Source organism: Pseudorca crassidens, chromosome 2, assembly GCF_039906515.1.
Source record: "Pseudorca crassidens isolate mPseCra1 chromosome 2, mPseCra1.hap1, whole genome shotgun sequence".
NCBI lineage: Eukaryota > Metazoa > Chordata > Mammalia > Artiodactyla > Delphinidae > Pseudorca > Pseudorca crassidens.
The window spans coordinates 120,011,234-120,026,264 of NC_090297.1; the positions used below are offsets into that span (position 1 = coordinate 120,011,234).

General features: G+C 44.3%; 1 protein-coding gene across 1 annotated transcript in view; it reads right to left on the bottom strand.

The window, feature by feature from the left end:
* Positions 1–127: 127 nt before the first annotated feature.
* Positions 128–15,031, bottom strand: part of LOC137209286 (LIM homeobox transcription factor 1-alpha-like) — a 116,731-nt gene continuing 101,827 nt past the window's right edge. Inside the window, exons 3-4 of the mRNA XM_067710793.1 lie at positions 13,390–13,622; positions 128–243 (exon numbers count right to left, since the gene is read on the bottom strand). Of these exons, the coding sequence (XP_067566894.1) occupies positions 128–243; positions 13,390–13,622 (349 nt within the window). The remainder of the gene's footprint in view (positions 244–13,389; positions 13,623–15,031) is intronic.

Consider the following 15,031-nt stretch of genomic DNA (forward strand, 5'->3'; position numbering starts at 1 on the left):
GAAGTGACGGCTTTGGAGATTATGGGGAACATATGGCCCTACCGCCGGGCTCTTTATCTGCATTTTTCTCATAAAACTGCCGTCCGTGTGTGTTTCTGCGCTCGTCCTTGTATATTTCTAAAGGGCCTCAGAGGAGCGGGTGAATGCGGTGCCCGGATGTGCTGGGGCGCCCGGCACCTCGCTCTCCCTCCCGGCCTGATGGCACGGGGAGCCCCGCCTCGGCTCGCTGGCTCAGCCTGAGCGCTGGGAGCGAAAACGAGAGCGAGAAAGAAAAGAAATCGGACTGGTGAGCGCCTAGCAGGAGCGTCATTCAAAGGGTTGTGAACTGACTGCAGGAGGGAGTTGCCAAGGTAACGGGAGATTCCCACTCGCCGCCTTTCTCTAAGGCCCAAGAGAGGGAGCCTCCTCGTGCCTGTCTGGGGCCAAACCCGCACACGTAAGGGAAATGGGAACTCGGGTGTCTTGAGACAGGATTACATTTCTCCCTATCTAGCTAGCATCAACCAACCAGTCAATCAATCATCTGTTTATACACCTGTGCAGGCTCCAGCACCAATCACCACCCTATTGGTTACACCCGCTCCCCACTAGATGCTCACTGTATCTACAGGTGCCAGATAAAATACAGGACACAGAGTTGAATTTGAATTTCTGGTAAACAATAACTTTGTATGGCATAGGATATAGTTATACCAAAAAAATTATTCACTATTTATGGGAAATTCAAATTTAACCGGATTTTTCTTTGCTAAATCTCACCACCCTTCTCACTCTAATGAAAAAGCTGCCTTCTGTCTTAATTCTAGAATCTCTTTGGTTCAGCACCAAAGCTCTGCAGTTGGGAAAAACAGCTGATTGAGGTGCCCCAACTCTGTCCCCCTGAGCTTCACCTTCGACTAGATCAGTGGTTTTCAACCCTGGCTGCACATCAGAGTCAACCACGGATCTTCCAAAGAATCCCTGAAGCCCAGGCTGTACCCCCAGACCCATTAAATCCTCAAGGCCCATTCCACAGGAGTCCACAGTATTTTTTAAAATACATACGTAGAATAAGTTTTATAGGGTGACTACTTTGAAGAGTAACTCTCATTTGAACATACAATCTCATTTATCTATTTATTTGGCCATTGACTGTCTCCCTCCATTAGAGTATGTTTCATAAGAGCAGAGCTTTCACTCAACCACCTATAATAGGCCAGCTACACAGTCTGTGCTCTAAAATATTTGCTCATCAGCCAAACCTCATATACTTCTACTTGTTCCCCCCCATGCCCCAAACCCAGTCCTTGCCCGATGCAGGCACTCAGCAAATTTCTATGGATGGAACGAATGTTGAGTTGGTTCAGTCACTGCTTCCACCCCGCCCCCACTTATGATTCCTAAGAAGGAATACCTGGACATTCACTTCGAACACCAGCTTGGTCCACTGATCCTACCCAATGCACACATGCACATGCTACTCAAATCCCCAAGAAGAGAAAAGCACAGCTCTGGATCCCAATGTGCAAACCTGGATTTGGACCACTAAGAATCCAAATGGTTCTTAAATTACTCAGTCTTCCATATACTCTTACAGCATCAAATATCAAAGTGCTCAGAGGAAGCCAGAACCTGGTTTGCCACCAATCCTTAGTAAACTGGACTTTGGGTTTTTCCTAGGTCACTGACACCAGGACACAGGGAACTACTGGGGGTGATTCTTCCTTTTGCTCCATATACTGTCTAAAGTTCTTTAGACCCATCATGAAAACTCTTGGTAGGAAATCTAAAAGTTGATAGACTTGGCTGGAAAGTCTATGTAAGAAAACTGGCGTCTTTTCTGCACCTCCTACCCCATCTTTACTACATGATAGTAAAGGAAAGTGAGTCTCTGATTATTTAGCTCAGGTCATGAAAGGTCAAAGTCATGGGTTGGCTCTGCATGGCCAGAGACTTCACTCCTAACACTCACCAGTCACACTGCAAAGCCCTGCCCTTGTACCCAAAGAGGATCCGATACGAAGATGGATAGACAGAAGCACAAATTTCATCACCGCCGCCGGAAAAACTAATCTGAGTGCATTTCTCCTGAGAGTGGGGTTATAGCAGACGGCAGGACATTCCAGGTCAGCCTGTTAGAAAAAGTTTTTATAGGTACTGATTTACTCCACCGTTGTACTTTTATCCATTTAATTAACGAGGACTGTGGTTTGGATGGCTCTACCTCTCATCTGGACAAAGAGAGCAACTGTTTTTTCCTGGTGCCATCAAATAAGCCATAGGGAGCAGAACAGAAGTTTGTTGAGTAGTTGTAAAAACAAAACAAAACAACAAAAAACAATAATAGTACCTTATGCATACTTTTAAAGTACTTTCACATTCATACATCATGTCGGCTTTGGACCCTTGAAAGCCTCCTACTTCCTTATAAAAGGTGTGCATGTGAAGTATAGTGATAGTTATTAATTATATTAATTATTAAGGAGAAACCTTAAGGAGGTTAGAACAGAAGGCAAACTTGTGATTGATTTGAAAGGGAGTGGAGACTCAGTTCAAATCACCTTGTTTTCATTGCTTTAATTGTACGTGAAAAGATTTTTCAGTTGGGGTCTCTCAGGTAGTAAGTCTGACAGAGTACCTGGAGCCCTGCCATAACTAGCAGGGAGAGCTGTCAGTGAAATACGAGAACAAAACGTGAGGTCAATTTTTTTTTTTTTTTTTTTTTTTTGCGGTAAGCGGGCCTCTCACTGTTGTGGCCTCTCCCGTTGCGGGGAACAGGCTCCAGATGCGCAGGCCCAGCGGCCATGGCTCACGGGCCCAGCCGCTCCGCGGCATGTGGGATCCTCCCAGACCAGGGCACGAACCCGTGTCCCCTGCATCGGCAGGCGGACCCTCAACCACTGCGCCACCAGGGAAGCCCCGTGAGGTCAATTTTAATACACGTGTACATTTTTATCAACTAGGCAATACAGCCTAGTTATTAACGAATCAGACTGCAGCTGAACTGCCTGCGTTTGAATGCTGGCTCTTTTCATTACTAGCTGTAGGACTTTAAGCAAATTAATACTTTGTCCATGTTCATCTTCCTAATCTGTAGAATGGGAATTATCATAACGTTGCCTTCCTCACCAGCTTGATATAAAGGTTAAGTTAGTTCACTCATGTAAAGTGCTTAAGGCAATGCTTTGTGCAGAGTGAGGGCTCCATAATTGTTAACATCATCTTCATCATGCAAAGATCACAATGATCAATTGTCCACTTGACCAATTTTTTTTTTCTTACAGGTATTGTGCAAAGAAATGAACGCACACAACACACTATTATAGATTAAATATGCTCTGAAGCCGTTGCACTAGTTTTAAATTTTGGTTTTTATCAAAATTAAGTGTGAGCACATATCCAAAATTAAATTACAGTTCAGCAGAAAAGAGATAATGCATAATCTGTATTTTGCCTGTAACATTTCAAGCACCAAAGATAAACTCTACCCAACTCATAATTACAGCAAAGGCTGAGTATCAAGTATCCTGACTCGGTAATTGGTAGAATTAAGTTCTTATTCTGGCTTATCCCCGACTCAAGTATCCTGTGTCCTTATTTTTCCATCTATAACACGAAGACAAAACAAATACACTAGAAGACAAAGGTTCAGAAGAGACAAGAAGCTCTGAGCCTCAGGCTGAGGGCAACAAATAATTCTGGGCATCAATTTCATGGCTGTGATACTAACAAAAGACAAAACTTGATTTTGGAAAAAAACTTTTGAGAGGCTCAGGCAATTATAACTGCCTCTTGCCTACTATCCAGAGATGCCAGATTAGTAAATCAAAAAATGTCCACAAAGACCTTTGTGCTAGTCATGATATAAATATGTGTGCTCTTCATGTCTCCTTAATAATACCAACAAAGATGAGAACAGATAACAGTAATTGCGTGTTTACGCACGGCATTGAGCCAAGTCTTTGGGGCCAGACGATATCTTCTGAGTCTTTGGTGTTAGTCGCAGCACCTGACACAGTGTGGGTATATGCAGAAGATTAGAACATATTCATTAGCTTGAAATTTGAGGAATTTATAATTCCAAAACCTGGGGATAGGGTTGAAAGTAACTGCCCTTTGAAGCAGTATTTTTCAAACTTTAGGCCATGATCCACCAATGGATTATGAAATTAATAGAGTGGCTAAGACTAGAATTAAAAAATAAATATAATGGATAATATCAGCATGTAGATTAAGCAGTAAATCAATATAACTGTTGAAGTTTTTTTCATATACACATATAAATGTGTATGCTAGGGCATAATTTAAAAAACATATTTTTACTGAGCTGCAGTTAAAATTTTCTGGACAATGCTCTTGTAGAGGAGTCTTGAACACACTGCTTTAGAAGAAAATATAAAATAGAATTTAAATGGTTTCTTAACAACTATAATGTTTATCTAAGTATTTTAATATCTACTCAAGGTTTTTTGTTTTTGTATTTGTTTTTATAATAGCTCACCCCCTTGTTTCTTAAAGGAAAGGATGACAAGGCTGATCTCCAGGCTATGTCTCTTTTCCTAGCTCTCAGCCCCTTTATATCAACTAGGTTGGCCTCACTGTTCCCCCTGATATTAGGAGGCTGGCTTTGTGATGTTTTTCTGATCTGAGTTGCTCAGTATTCTCTAACTCCTCTGCCCTTCTTTTTCTGCAACTAAAACACAGCATTTAGCACAGAGCCTGACACGGGGTAGGCGTCTGTAAGAAATATCTCTCGGATTAAAGGTTGGTTAGGTGGCTGCTTGGAAGGACAGAAATAGATCATGGCATGTGACAGAGCAATGCTGAGGCCTCTGCTGGAATACAGTGCATTATCTAACAGGTAACTGTCAGGTTCAGTGTCCTTCCTGAACTCAAAGATGAGTGTTGCAGAAGAGAACAGCAGCTAAGTTCAACACATCCTTTCCATTCTTGCTTGAAATTCCTATTGAGTCCCAGAAGCGACTGCAAGACCTCCTGGTCTTCTGCACTGACTTTCCAGGGCGCAATGCTAGCTCTAATGTTCAAAGCCTGGAGAGTACCTTTGAGACACGCAGGCCCATGGAGTGAATCGACCCCTCTCCAGCCCATCATCCTAGCCACCCCAAATGAGAGGCCCTCTGTACTACCCTGAGATGCCCTCGGGTCAGCTATCCAGAAGCATCTAAAATAGAAGCACAAAGACAGAAGATGAGATGTCTGTGAAATGATAGATCTTTGGAGAAATAAGCTTATGAGCCATGAGCTATCCAGAAGTATGCTAGCCTCTGCACCAGGAGATAATAATGACACCTGCCATTCACTGGGCATCCAACAAATTTCAGGCCCTTGATACGCATTACCTCTCTGCATTCTTACAGCAACCCACAAAAGAAGTGTTATGATCCACTCTTTACGGATTAAGAAAGAGAGTCCTGGAGATGAGAAGTACAGGCAGACCTCATTCCATTGTGTACCACTTTACTGCGCTTTGCAGATGCTGCATTTTTTTTTACAGATGGAAGGTTTGTGGCAACCCTGCACTGAGCAAGTCTGTCGGCGCTGTATTGGCCATAGCATTTGCTCCCTTCATGTCTCTGTCACGTTTTGGTACTTCTCGCAATATTTCAAATTTTTGCATCATTATTATATTTGTTATGCTGATCTGGGATCAGTGATCTTTGATGTTACTATTGTAACTGTTTTGGCATTTTTTTAAAGCAGTAAAGTATTTTTTAATTAAGGTATGTATATTGTGTTTTTAGATATAATGCCATTGCACACTTAATAGACTAGAGTGTAGCGTGAACATAACTTTTATACCCATTAAGAGACTAAAAATGGCTTCCCTGGTGGCGCAGTGGTTGAGAGTCCGCCTGCCGATGCAGGGGACATGGGTTCGTGCCCCAGTCCGGGAGGATCCCACATGCCGCAGAGCGACTGGGCCCGTGAGCCATGGCCGCTGAGCTGTGCGTCCGGAGCCTGTGCTCTGCAACGGGAGAGGCCACAGCAGTGAGAGGCCCGCGTACCGCAAAAAAAGAAAAAAAAAAAAAAAAAGAGAGAGACTAAAAAATCCTTGTGAGTTGCTTTATAGAGATAGTCTCTCTGTTAAGGTGGTCTGGAACCAAACCCAACATCTCCAAGGTGTGCCTGTAACTTTTCCCAAGATCACGCTGCTTCTGAGTGCAGGCAAGACTCAAGTTCAGATCTGTCTAACTTTAGATCCCAAGCCCTTTGTACTACCAGGTGGAGAATAAGACTTCCTCATACCTCCTGCTGACTTCTCCTTGCATTTTAAAATTCATGACTATGAGCTGACAAGATAATCCCGCAGGACAGTCAACTATTTTCCAGAGCTCATGAGGTAACTGCTGCCTCTCTATTCTAATTTATCGAAGAACAAGAAGAGTTCCAAGATAGGCTGAATTATTTCTGTAATGAATACAAAAAAATCAGTTCCAAGGTTGTAGAAGGAAATGAAAACCAGTATCTAAATATCAGTGGTAATGAAAAGAGGAGGAGAGAGAGATGTATTACACAAGGAGAACAAGAGAGTCATCTGGATCGTTCAAAGCAGCAATATCCCACATCCTAAGAAAAATTAAGAAGGAAGAAGGATTCGTAAACTCTGGGATGTGTGAATAATCTTCATTCCTGCTCCGGTAAGAAGAAAGTCATACTTCTGGTTGGTGTTTCTCTGCTGAGGACCACAGAGGCTAACGTGAACAGGTATTCACACAATCAGCAAACATTTACTGAGTGCCTACTGCATGCCAGACACTGTGCGAGGGCCAGGGGAGTGCAGACCATTAGGAGAGAAGCAGCATAAGCCTTTCAGTGCTGTCCAGACAACCCGATAAACAGAGGCCACCAAATTGCTGTAGTCATCCAAAACATAATACCTCCTTTGCAGAAAGGCTACTCACGATGGGACTTCATGACCCAGGTCCTTCTGGGAAAATCCCTCTACAAAAGCAGAGCATCAGAAAGAATCCTGCCTTAGGCTGCTGACAGTTTTAACTCTAAGAAGATAAAGGAAGAAATGCAAGACCAGCTATTCTTGGACTTTGGTCTGACCAAGGAAGAGCTGGTACCAGAGGATGTAACCCTGGGAGAAGATCATAGCCAAGGAATACACCCTGGGCACGATCTAAAATGCATTCCCTTCTTCAGTTAAGAAAATCTTAAAATGATAAACAAACGAACCCCAAAACAAATAAGCAAAAAACAGATGGATCCTATGGTGAGAGATGCTAAAAGGAAATAAAACATAACAGATACTGCTGGGGGAGAGGCAAAAATGAAATTCTGACTAGGCATTTCTAGTGATCCCAAAAATGAAGAAAAAAGGCAATTTAACATAAATATAACATAAAACTAAATGCAACATGGTATCCTAGATTGGATCCTGGAATGGATAGAGATATTAGTAGAAAATCTCCTGAAACTGAATAAAGTCTATAGTTTGGTTAACAGAGCTGTACCAATGTTAATTTGGTACGTTTATCAAAATGTATATTTAAATGTAAAATGTTGACATTAGGAGGAGCTGAGTGAAGGGTATATGGGAAAGTCTGTCCCACTTTGCACCTGCTCTATAAATCTAAAATTTTATTTCAAAATTTTAAAAGTTTTTTTTATTTTTTAAAATTTTTTTTAGCTGTACGCGGGCCTCTCACTGTTGTGGCCTCTCCCGTTGCGGAGCACAGGCTCCGGACGCGCATGCTCAGCGGCCATAGCTCACGGACCCAGCTGCTCCGTGGCATGTGGGATCTTCCCGGACCAGGGCACGAACCCGTGTCCCCTGCATCGGCAAGCGGACTCCCAACCACTGCACCACCAGGGAAGCCCAAAATTTTAAAAGTTTTTAAAAATCACTACACAAGACATTCTTAGACAAACTCTGATGTTAAAAGAAAATGTGAAAATAAGAGGGCTAGGTAATTAAGAAATGCAACATGGACGAGCCAGAAGCCCTGATGGCCTATAGTCAGCCCCCAAGTCTCCACCCCCTTCCCCAGGTCAAAAAAGCTAATGACATCAATAGAATACGATGTCCATGACAGGTAGTAATAATAACATGGTGCTAGTTCAGACCACATATGGAAGATTTTATCCCCTTCTGGGTGGTACATTCTAAAGAGAATATAGGATTTTTGTAGATAGAGCAAAGAGTCTCTTCTAAGGAATAGCTGGAGGAAAGAGGAAGAACTAGAAAGGAAAAGAGAAGACTTAGGGAGCATAAGGGATTCTGTCTCTAACTCGAAGGGCTACCACATGTCAGGGAGACGGATATATTTTGTGAGTTCCTGAAAGCTGAACCAAGGCCAAGGCTGAGGTTACACATGGAAATAGATATTGGGGCTCAATTCAACAGTTCTGACAATCCACACTCAGAATGTGAGGTCAAGAGCTCCCCATGGTCAGACAGGTTCAAACAGAGGCTGGATGAGCTCCTGGTGGGAGTCTGAACCAGATAACCTCTAATGTGCCTACCAATTATTGTCAGAGCCCAGGATTCTCTGATCAAGAAAGCACAGGCATGAATGTTGCCAGGTCTATACTGGAGGCCCTCGGCATCCAAGTTGCCCAATAAACCCAAAGAAAACGGTCTGACTCTGGCTACAAATACAATTCCACTGCTTGGGAGGGTCCTTCAAGGCCACTGGCAAAGCAGGAACCAGGACAAAGGAGGATTTTCTGGCCACACAAGAAAAGAACATCCAGCACCCGAGTATCTCCTGAGTTCGGTGTCCCATATAGCTCTAAACATGTCACATGCTTTTGTGTAAGTTGGAACAGTCAGCAGCATATATTCTAAAATCCTAGATTTAAGCAGCCCTAGAGGTCACTAACCCAGTCACCCACCCACTGTAATTAAAATGTTAAAAGACAAGCAGGTTTATTCCCCATGAAGGGAGTCTAGTCTGCACCCTTTTTGGACACAGTTCTATCCTATATTGAACCAAAATCTGTCATTTCACTCCCAGTACATGGGTCTACACCCTTGGGTGTGACTCTCATATCTCCTTAGTCTTATTTTTACAAAACTAAATATACTGAGTTTCTTTAGATATGTATCATTTAACGAGCCAATCGCTCTCCTCAAGACTTTCTCTAATTGGTTTGTGACCTCCTAAAATGCATCGTTTAAACCTAGACCAAAAATCCTAAACGTACTCTGACCAATGCAAAAAAAAAAAAAAAAAAAAAAAATGGAACTGTAATTACATGTTAGGGACATCACAGTTCTAGTAATGCAGTATATGGCCTTTTGGTTCCTACTGACTTTATGATCAACTAAAACCCCACGTGAAATTCCATGAAAAGAGGCCCCACTGCATATAATTACTGTTGAATTTGGGAACCCAATGGCTAGATCTCATCTTGCTGACTTTGTACTGTTCTGTTAGCTTGTCAAAATCTTATTGAACATCGCGAATATCAGCGGCCACACCAGCACTCCCTGCCAGGTTTGTGTCATCTGCAAATCGAATAATCCTGCTTTCGGTGTCTTCATCCAAACCATTGATAAAAACGTTAAAGATGACAAGTCATTCAATCATTCACTCAACAAATATTTAATCAAGCACCTACAATATGTAAAACACTCAGGACAGAAATGAGAGGAAAAATTGTATCTGTATTGGGACAGATCCTAAAATTGTTTGCTTTCTGTAAATATGAGGTGGACTTCTTTTCTTGAAGATTTAACTCAACTCATTAGGTACTTATTGATCACTTACTCTTCTCTTGGCATCATGCTAAGCTTTGTTAAAGGAACAAAGGAATTAAAAGCTACAACCCTATTCTCTAGAAGCTGTTCCTCTCATTAGTGACAATGGCACACAAAACATTTCATGTTGCAACATTTATGTAATTGACAAAATTAGTGATACAGACAACATATTTGATTCTGATTGAGACTTTGTCATTTCGTTTAAAGCTGCAAAAACAATGATAGATTTTAGAGCTGAAGGGGGCAACAGAGGTCTTCTGGCACCATCCTCCCCTCCCACCTCGCCAATATTACTTACAACAATTGGGTATCTCCTGAGTAGTTACACTGTGTTAGACCTTATAATTAGAATAACATCGTAACATCCCCTATGTTGAGTCAAAATTACTTCCCTTTGCCTTTTCATCTATAGTATAAATACTCAATGATTTTGTTAAAGAATTGAATGAATTCTAATTCTTCTCTCTGAAGCTAGAAAAAAAAACAGGTCGGGTCCAACCATTTGAAGGCAATAATTATGTCCTTATTTAGTCTTTACTTTTCTAGCCTAAATATCTCCAGTTCCTTCATCTGACGTGGGTTGGAGACCTCCCCACCCCCATGCCATTCTTGTCATTCATAGCCTGACACCATGCCTGGCATAAAGCAAGCACTCAAGATACGTCTACTGAACAAATGAATACATGAATAAGCGAACTGGAAAGCTCCAGTTTGTGAATATCAGCCTCAGAAAGAAATGCCTGGAACTACAAAACGTATCGCTGAAAATGTGGTTGGAAAAGTGGACCCACTGCAGTTTGCTTACTCTGAACATTATACTTTTTTTAAAATTGAAGTATAGTAGATTTACAATGTTGTGTTAATTTCTGCTGTACAACAAAGTGATTCAGTTATACATATACATACATTCTTTTAAAAATTCTTTTCCATTATAGTTTATCACAGGATATTGAATACAGTTCCCTGTGCTATACAGTAGGACCTTGTTGTTTATCCATTCTATATATAATAGTTTCTGGGTTTTTTTGTTTGTTGGTTTGGTTTTTTTTTGCAGTATGCGGGCCTCTCACCGTTGTGGCCTCTCCCGTTGCAGAGCACAGGCTCCGGCCGCGCAGGCTCAGTGGCCATGGCTCACGGGCCCAGCCGCTCCGCAGCATTTGGGATCTTCCCGGACCGGGGCACGAACCTGTGTCCCCTGCATCGGCAGGCGGACTCTCAACCACTGCGCCACCAGGGAAGCCCAATATATATAATAGTTTGTATCTGCTAATCTCAAACTCCCAATCCCTCCGTTCTCCAGTCCCCACCCCCTTGGCAACAACAAGTCTTTGAACATTATACTTTTAACACTCCTTAGATCCAACTTCTTTTTGTCTTTGCACATGGGGAGAGGGCAATACACTAGTGACTCATACTGTCTGTAGCCAATTAAAATCTGTAACTGGAAAACACTGGTCAAGACCCACACAATTTCTAGCAAGAAAAACTAGACCACAGCATTTATTTCCATGTGAGAAAGAATGGTATGTCCTTCTGTGTCTGCATGTCTTTCTGAGGTCATGCTGGTATTTTGATCACCGTAGCACCTAAGCCCCTCGGGAATTTGAAGATTGCGCAATATTCTGCAGAAGAGACCTAGTGAGTGGGTACAGCATGACACCGAAAGGAAAAGTAGGATGAGATAACCTACTAAGTGGAGGCCATGAAGCTCAGTTTAGGATGGGCCCAGTTACCCAAGAGTGAGACGTTGAATATTTCAGTGGCAGTGTAACCGACAAGGAGAAATTTCCCTCAGATTAAAACATCCAGGAAAATTTAAGTCTAATGAATCCAATAGAAGTTGGGATTGCCCTGGTGTCAGCTTACTTGTGGCTGCAAGCGGAGTCAGGCAAGAAGAACCAGCTGGGAGGTAAAGGAAGCAAAACACAACTGCGATGAAGATGCCAACACCAGCAGGCACTTGGTAAATAAGCACCAGCACTTACATACATTTATCTTTTATTGCCCCAAATAAAATGATTAGGTGGGCACAATGTTCACCATTTTACAGCCGTGGAGGCTGAGGCTGAGAGAGGTTCCGAAACATGCCCAAAGTCACACAGATCTAAGTGGTGCAGTCAGAATGCCCACCTGACTACCTCCAAAGCTCTCGGACTCAAGCATCGCGCCGTAGGACTTCCGTTCCATGTGTTTATTCATCCTTTAACACAGATTTTGTCAAGCACCCTCAGCGTTCCAGGCGTGTGCTAAGCCCCGTGGATACAGTGGTAAAAAAGACACACACGGTCCCTCATGGGGCTTAGCACTCCGGCAAGGACAACAAACAGCTAGGCAAGCGACTCCAATCAAGTAGGATCCATCTCACGGCAGGAGAGGTGAAGGGTAAACTCACCCGGCACATGGGAATAGCAGTCTTCCTCGATGAAGCAGGCCTTAGAAAGAGGCTTAAAAGATATGCAAGCAAGACAAAAGAGTGAGGGAAAGAGGCAGAGAGGGAAGAAACGTTTACGATGTGGAAGTGAGTGGAGACACTGATGTCTGCTGAGTGTAGAGGGGAGGGCTCAGGGGCTCCCACGAGGTTGGAGAGCTGGGCAGAGTGAGATTCCAGGGGCCTTGTAAGCCATAGGAAGGTGTTTGGAACTGGACTGTAATTGGCAGTGGCAAAAACCAGTAAGTTTACATGGATATCACCTAATTGGATCTCCAGATTCTTCCAGGAAAACGGAGGCCAGGCTAAGACACACGCTGCCCTGTGGGACAGACACCCTGGGAAGGCATTCCATGCTTCACCTGGGCCGTTTTAATTTCTCTGGCCTTGTAATACCTGCTCTAAAAGGACTCTGAACCTCTGCCATCTCCTCTCTTTTCCCTCTCCAGGGAGGGTGGGTGGGTCTTGGGTGAGTGGAACAAGTGTCTTCTAGATGCTTTCTTTATGTGACCCACCAAGCCTTAGAGATTCCAGCTTTCCCACTTGACAGATGAGGAAACAAAGGCGAGAGTAGTTCAGTGACTGCGGCAGATGGAATTATTGGTTCCAATCCATCATTCTCTTTAATAGTTTTAATGAATCTTTACCCTGTCAGGGCCTCGCAGTATATGCAGTGTATTTCCCCTCCCTGGACTTTGGGTTTCATCTTCTGATTTGATTTGGCCAGTGAAATATTAGCAGCCATGATATGAGCAGAGGTTTGAAATGTGCTTGCATGGTTGAGCATGCCTTCCTGCACTTTTGCCACTGCCAGGAAATTATGCCCCAGCATAGCTGCTGTTTCTCAAGCCTGGACCCCAGCATGAACCACACAGAGTAGACTTGAACCTGGTCTACAGCCTAGAGCTAAGCTCGGCTGAGATCAGCAGATCCCAGGTGACGTGAAGACCTTCAGTGTGAAGCAAGGTCACTTCCATTAACCCAGAGACTTGTGGATGTGTGAATAAGTATTTCTGGTCATACACCATAGAATTCGGGGGTAATTTGTTATGCAGCATCATCATGGCAATAGCTGACTGATAAGAGCTTACTCCAAGCTCACAAAGAAACTTCCTGGAATGCACAGCACTGCTCTGCCATGGGACCAGGGTGCCCTGGTGGCTGGCCCTCTAAAAGAGAAAGCAATGCAGACTGCCACCGCACCCCACTCTCCCACACCGCCCCCTGCCCACCGCACGGCACTCACCTGAGTCTGAGGCTGCCGGGCTCACCAGGCTGAGCAGCTCCCTCTCCTTCTCATAGTCCCCTTTGCAGAGCAGCTGCCCCTCCTTCAGGACAAACTCATCGCCCTTCTGGAGCTGCCGCTCGCAGACACAACAGCAGAAGCAGCTCAGGTGGTACACGCTCTTCTGGGCCCGCATCACAAACTCGTTGGGCGCGATGGCCTCAAAGCAGCCCCCGCATTTGACAGCAAACAGCCTGGCATCATGGGAGAAAGCAAAGCAAGGTCGGTGAGAAAGGTGGCTGGGTCCCAGGTCTCCTCTCAAGTCAACAGCGAAAGGAACTTCAAGAGCTGGGACAAAGAGGCTTGGAATGGAATAGGTTTTAAATCCAGATGATTTCTTCCCTGAGGAGGTTGCACCAAAGAATTCAGTTAAGTTACTCTCTCAAAGGCTTAAGAAAAGCAGGCTGAGAGGTGCTGGAAGAAGGGTGAGCTGAAGCCCAGCGTGTATTTGGTGTGGTCCATGGCCCAGTGTTCCCAAAGGATGCCCTACAGGCTGGTGTCAGGCAGGCTGCCCAGAATCCCCAGGGGGGTGATTATGGAAACAAAATAACAATAACAAAAAGGTCCAGGCCCACTCCAATCAGTATGCAAAAGGATGGGCCCCAGAATGTGAATTTTTAACAAGCTCCCCAGGGCATTCTGAGGTGTAATCTAGTTGAGAGATAAACTACATCCCAACTTCCCAGCCTGACGTTCAGTGCATTCAGCCCAGCTCTCGGGACTTAACTCTCATCTCATTTCACTTACTTTCAACCAATCACGAAGAGGGTGTCTATCTATGCCAGGCGGATGCAGTAGGTACTAGTGATATTAAGGTGAATAAAAGAAAATCCCTTCCAGAAATGAGCTCAGGCTAATGGGAGAGACAAACATGTGCAAATAACTAGAGGGTCCCGGGAACACAGAAGAGAGGACAACTGTCAGGGAGTCAGCAGGGGGATTTGCATTTTATTACCCATTCAATAAATCTTGGTCAAACGGAAGACAGGAAGGTGGGCAGGCAGTAGGCCTGAAGGGGTTGGGGAGTGGATTCCCCACAGAAGGAACAGCCTGGGCAAAGGCCTGACGTCCTGCAAGTACATGCTGTGGTGGGAGCATGCTGTGTCCTCCACCAGGTTGGAGGCTGGGGGCCTGGAGAAGGGTGACAGGTGAGGCAAGTCATGACCGAATTGCACACTGGGGCTGGACAGCATCTGACAAGCAACCAGAAGCCTTTGAACAATTTTAACATGCTAAGAGCCTGTTTTAGAAAAGGAGCTCTTTGCATTGTGAAAGGTGGAGGGGAATTGGGGTTGGAGAGATGAGTGAGGGAGAGCAGCTGAGTGGTGACAAGGGGCGGCACTAAGGCAGCAGCAGGGAAGCCAGACAGGAGGGGACAGATCCAGGGCTTGGAGACTGGGAAGTGTGGGGTCGGCTCCCAGGCTCCTGGCGGCCAGAGCTGGAGGATGGTGATATGTCACCACACCTGCGCACAACGTTCCTGATTTCCTACCTCTGGGCCTTGTTATGCCTTGCCGCCCTCCTGCAAAGCCCTTTCTTCTCTGTTTAATCTACCTGAATACAACACACCCTTCAGGACACAACTGCTCCCACCTTCTCCCTG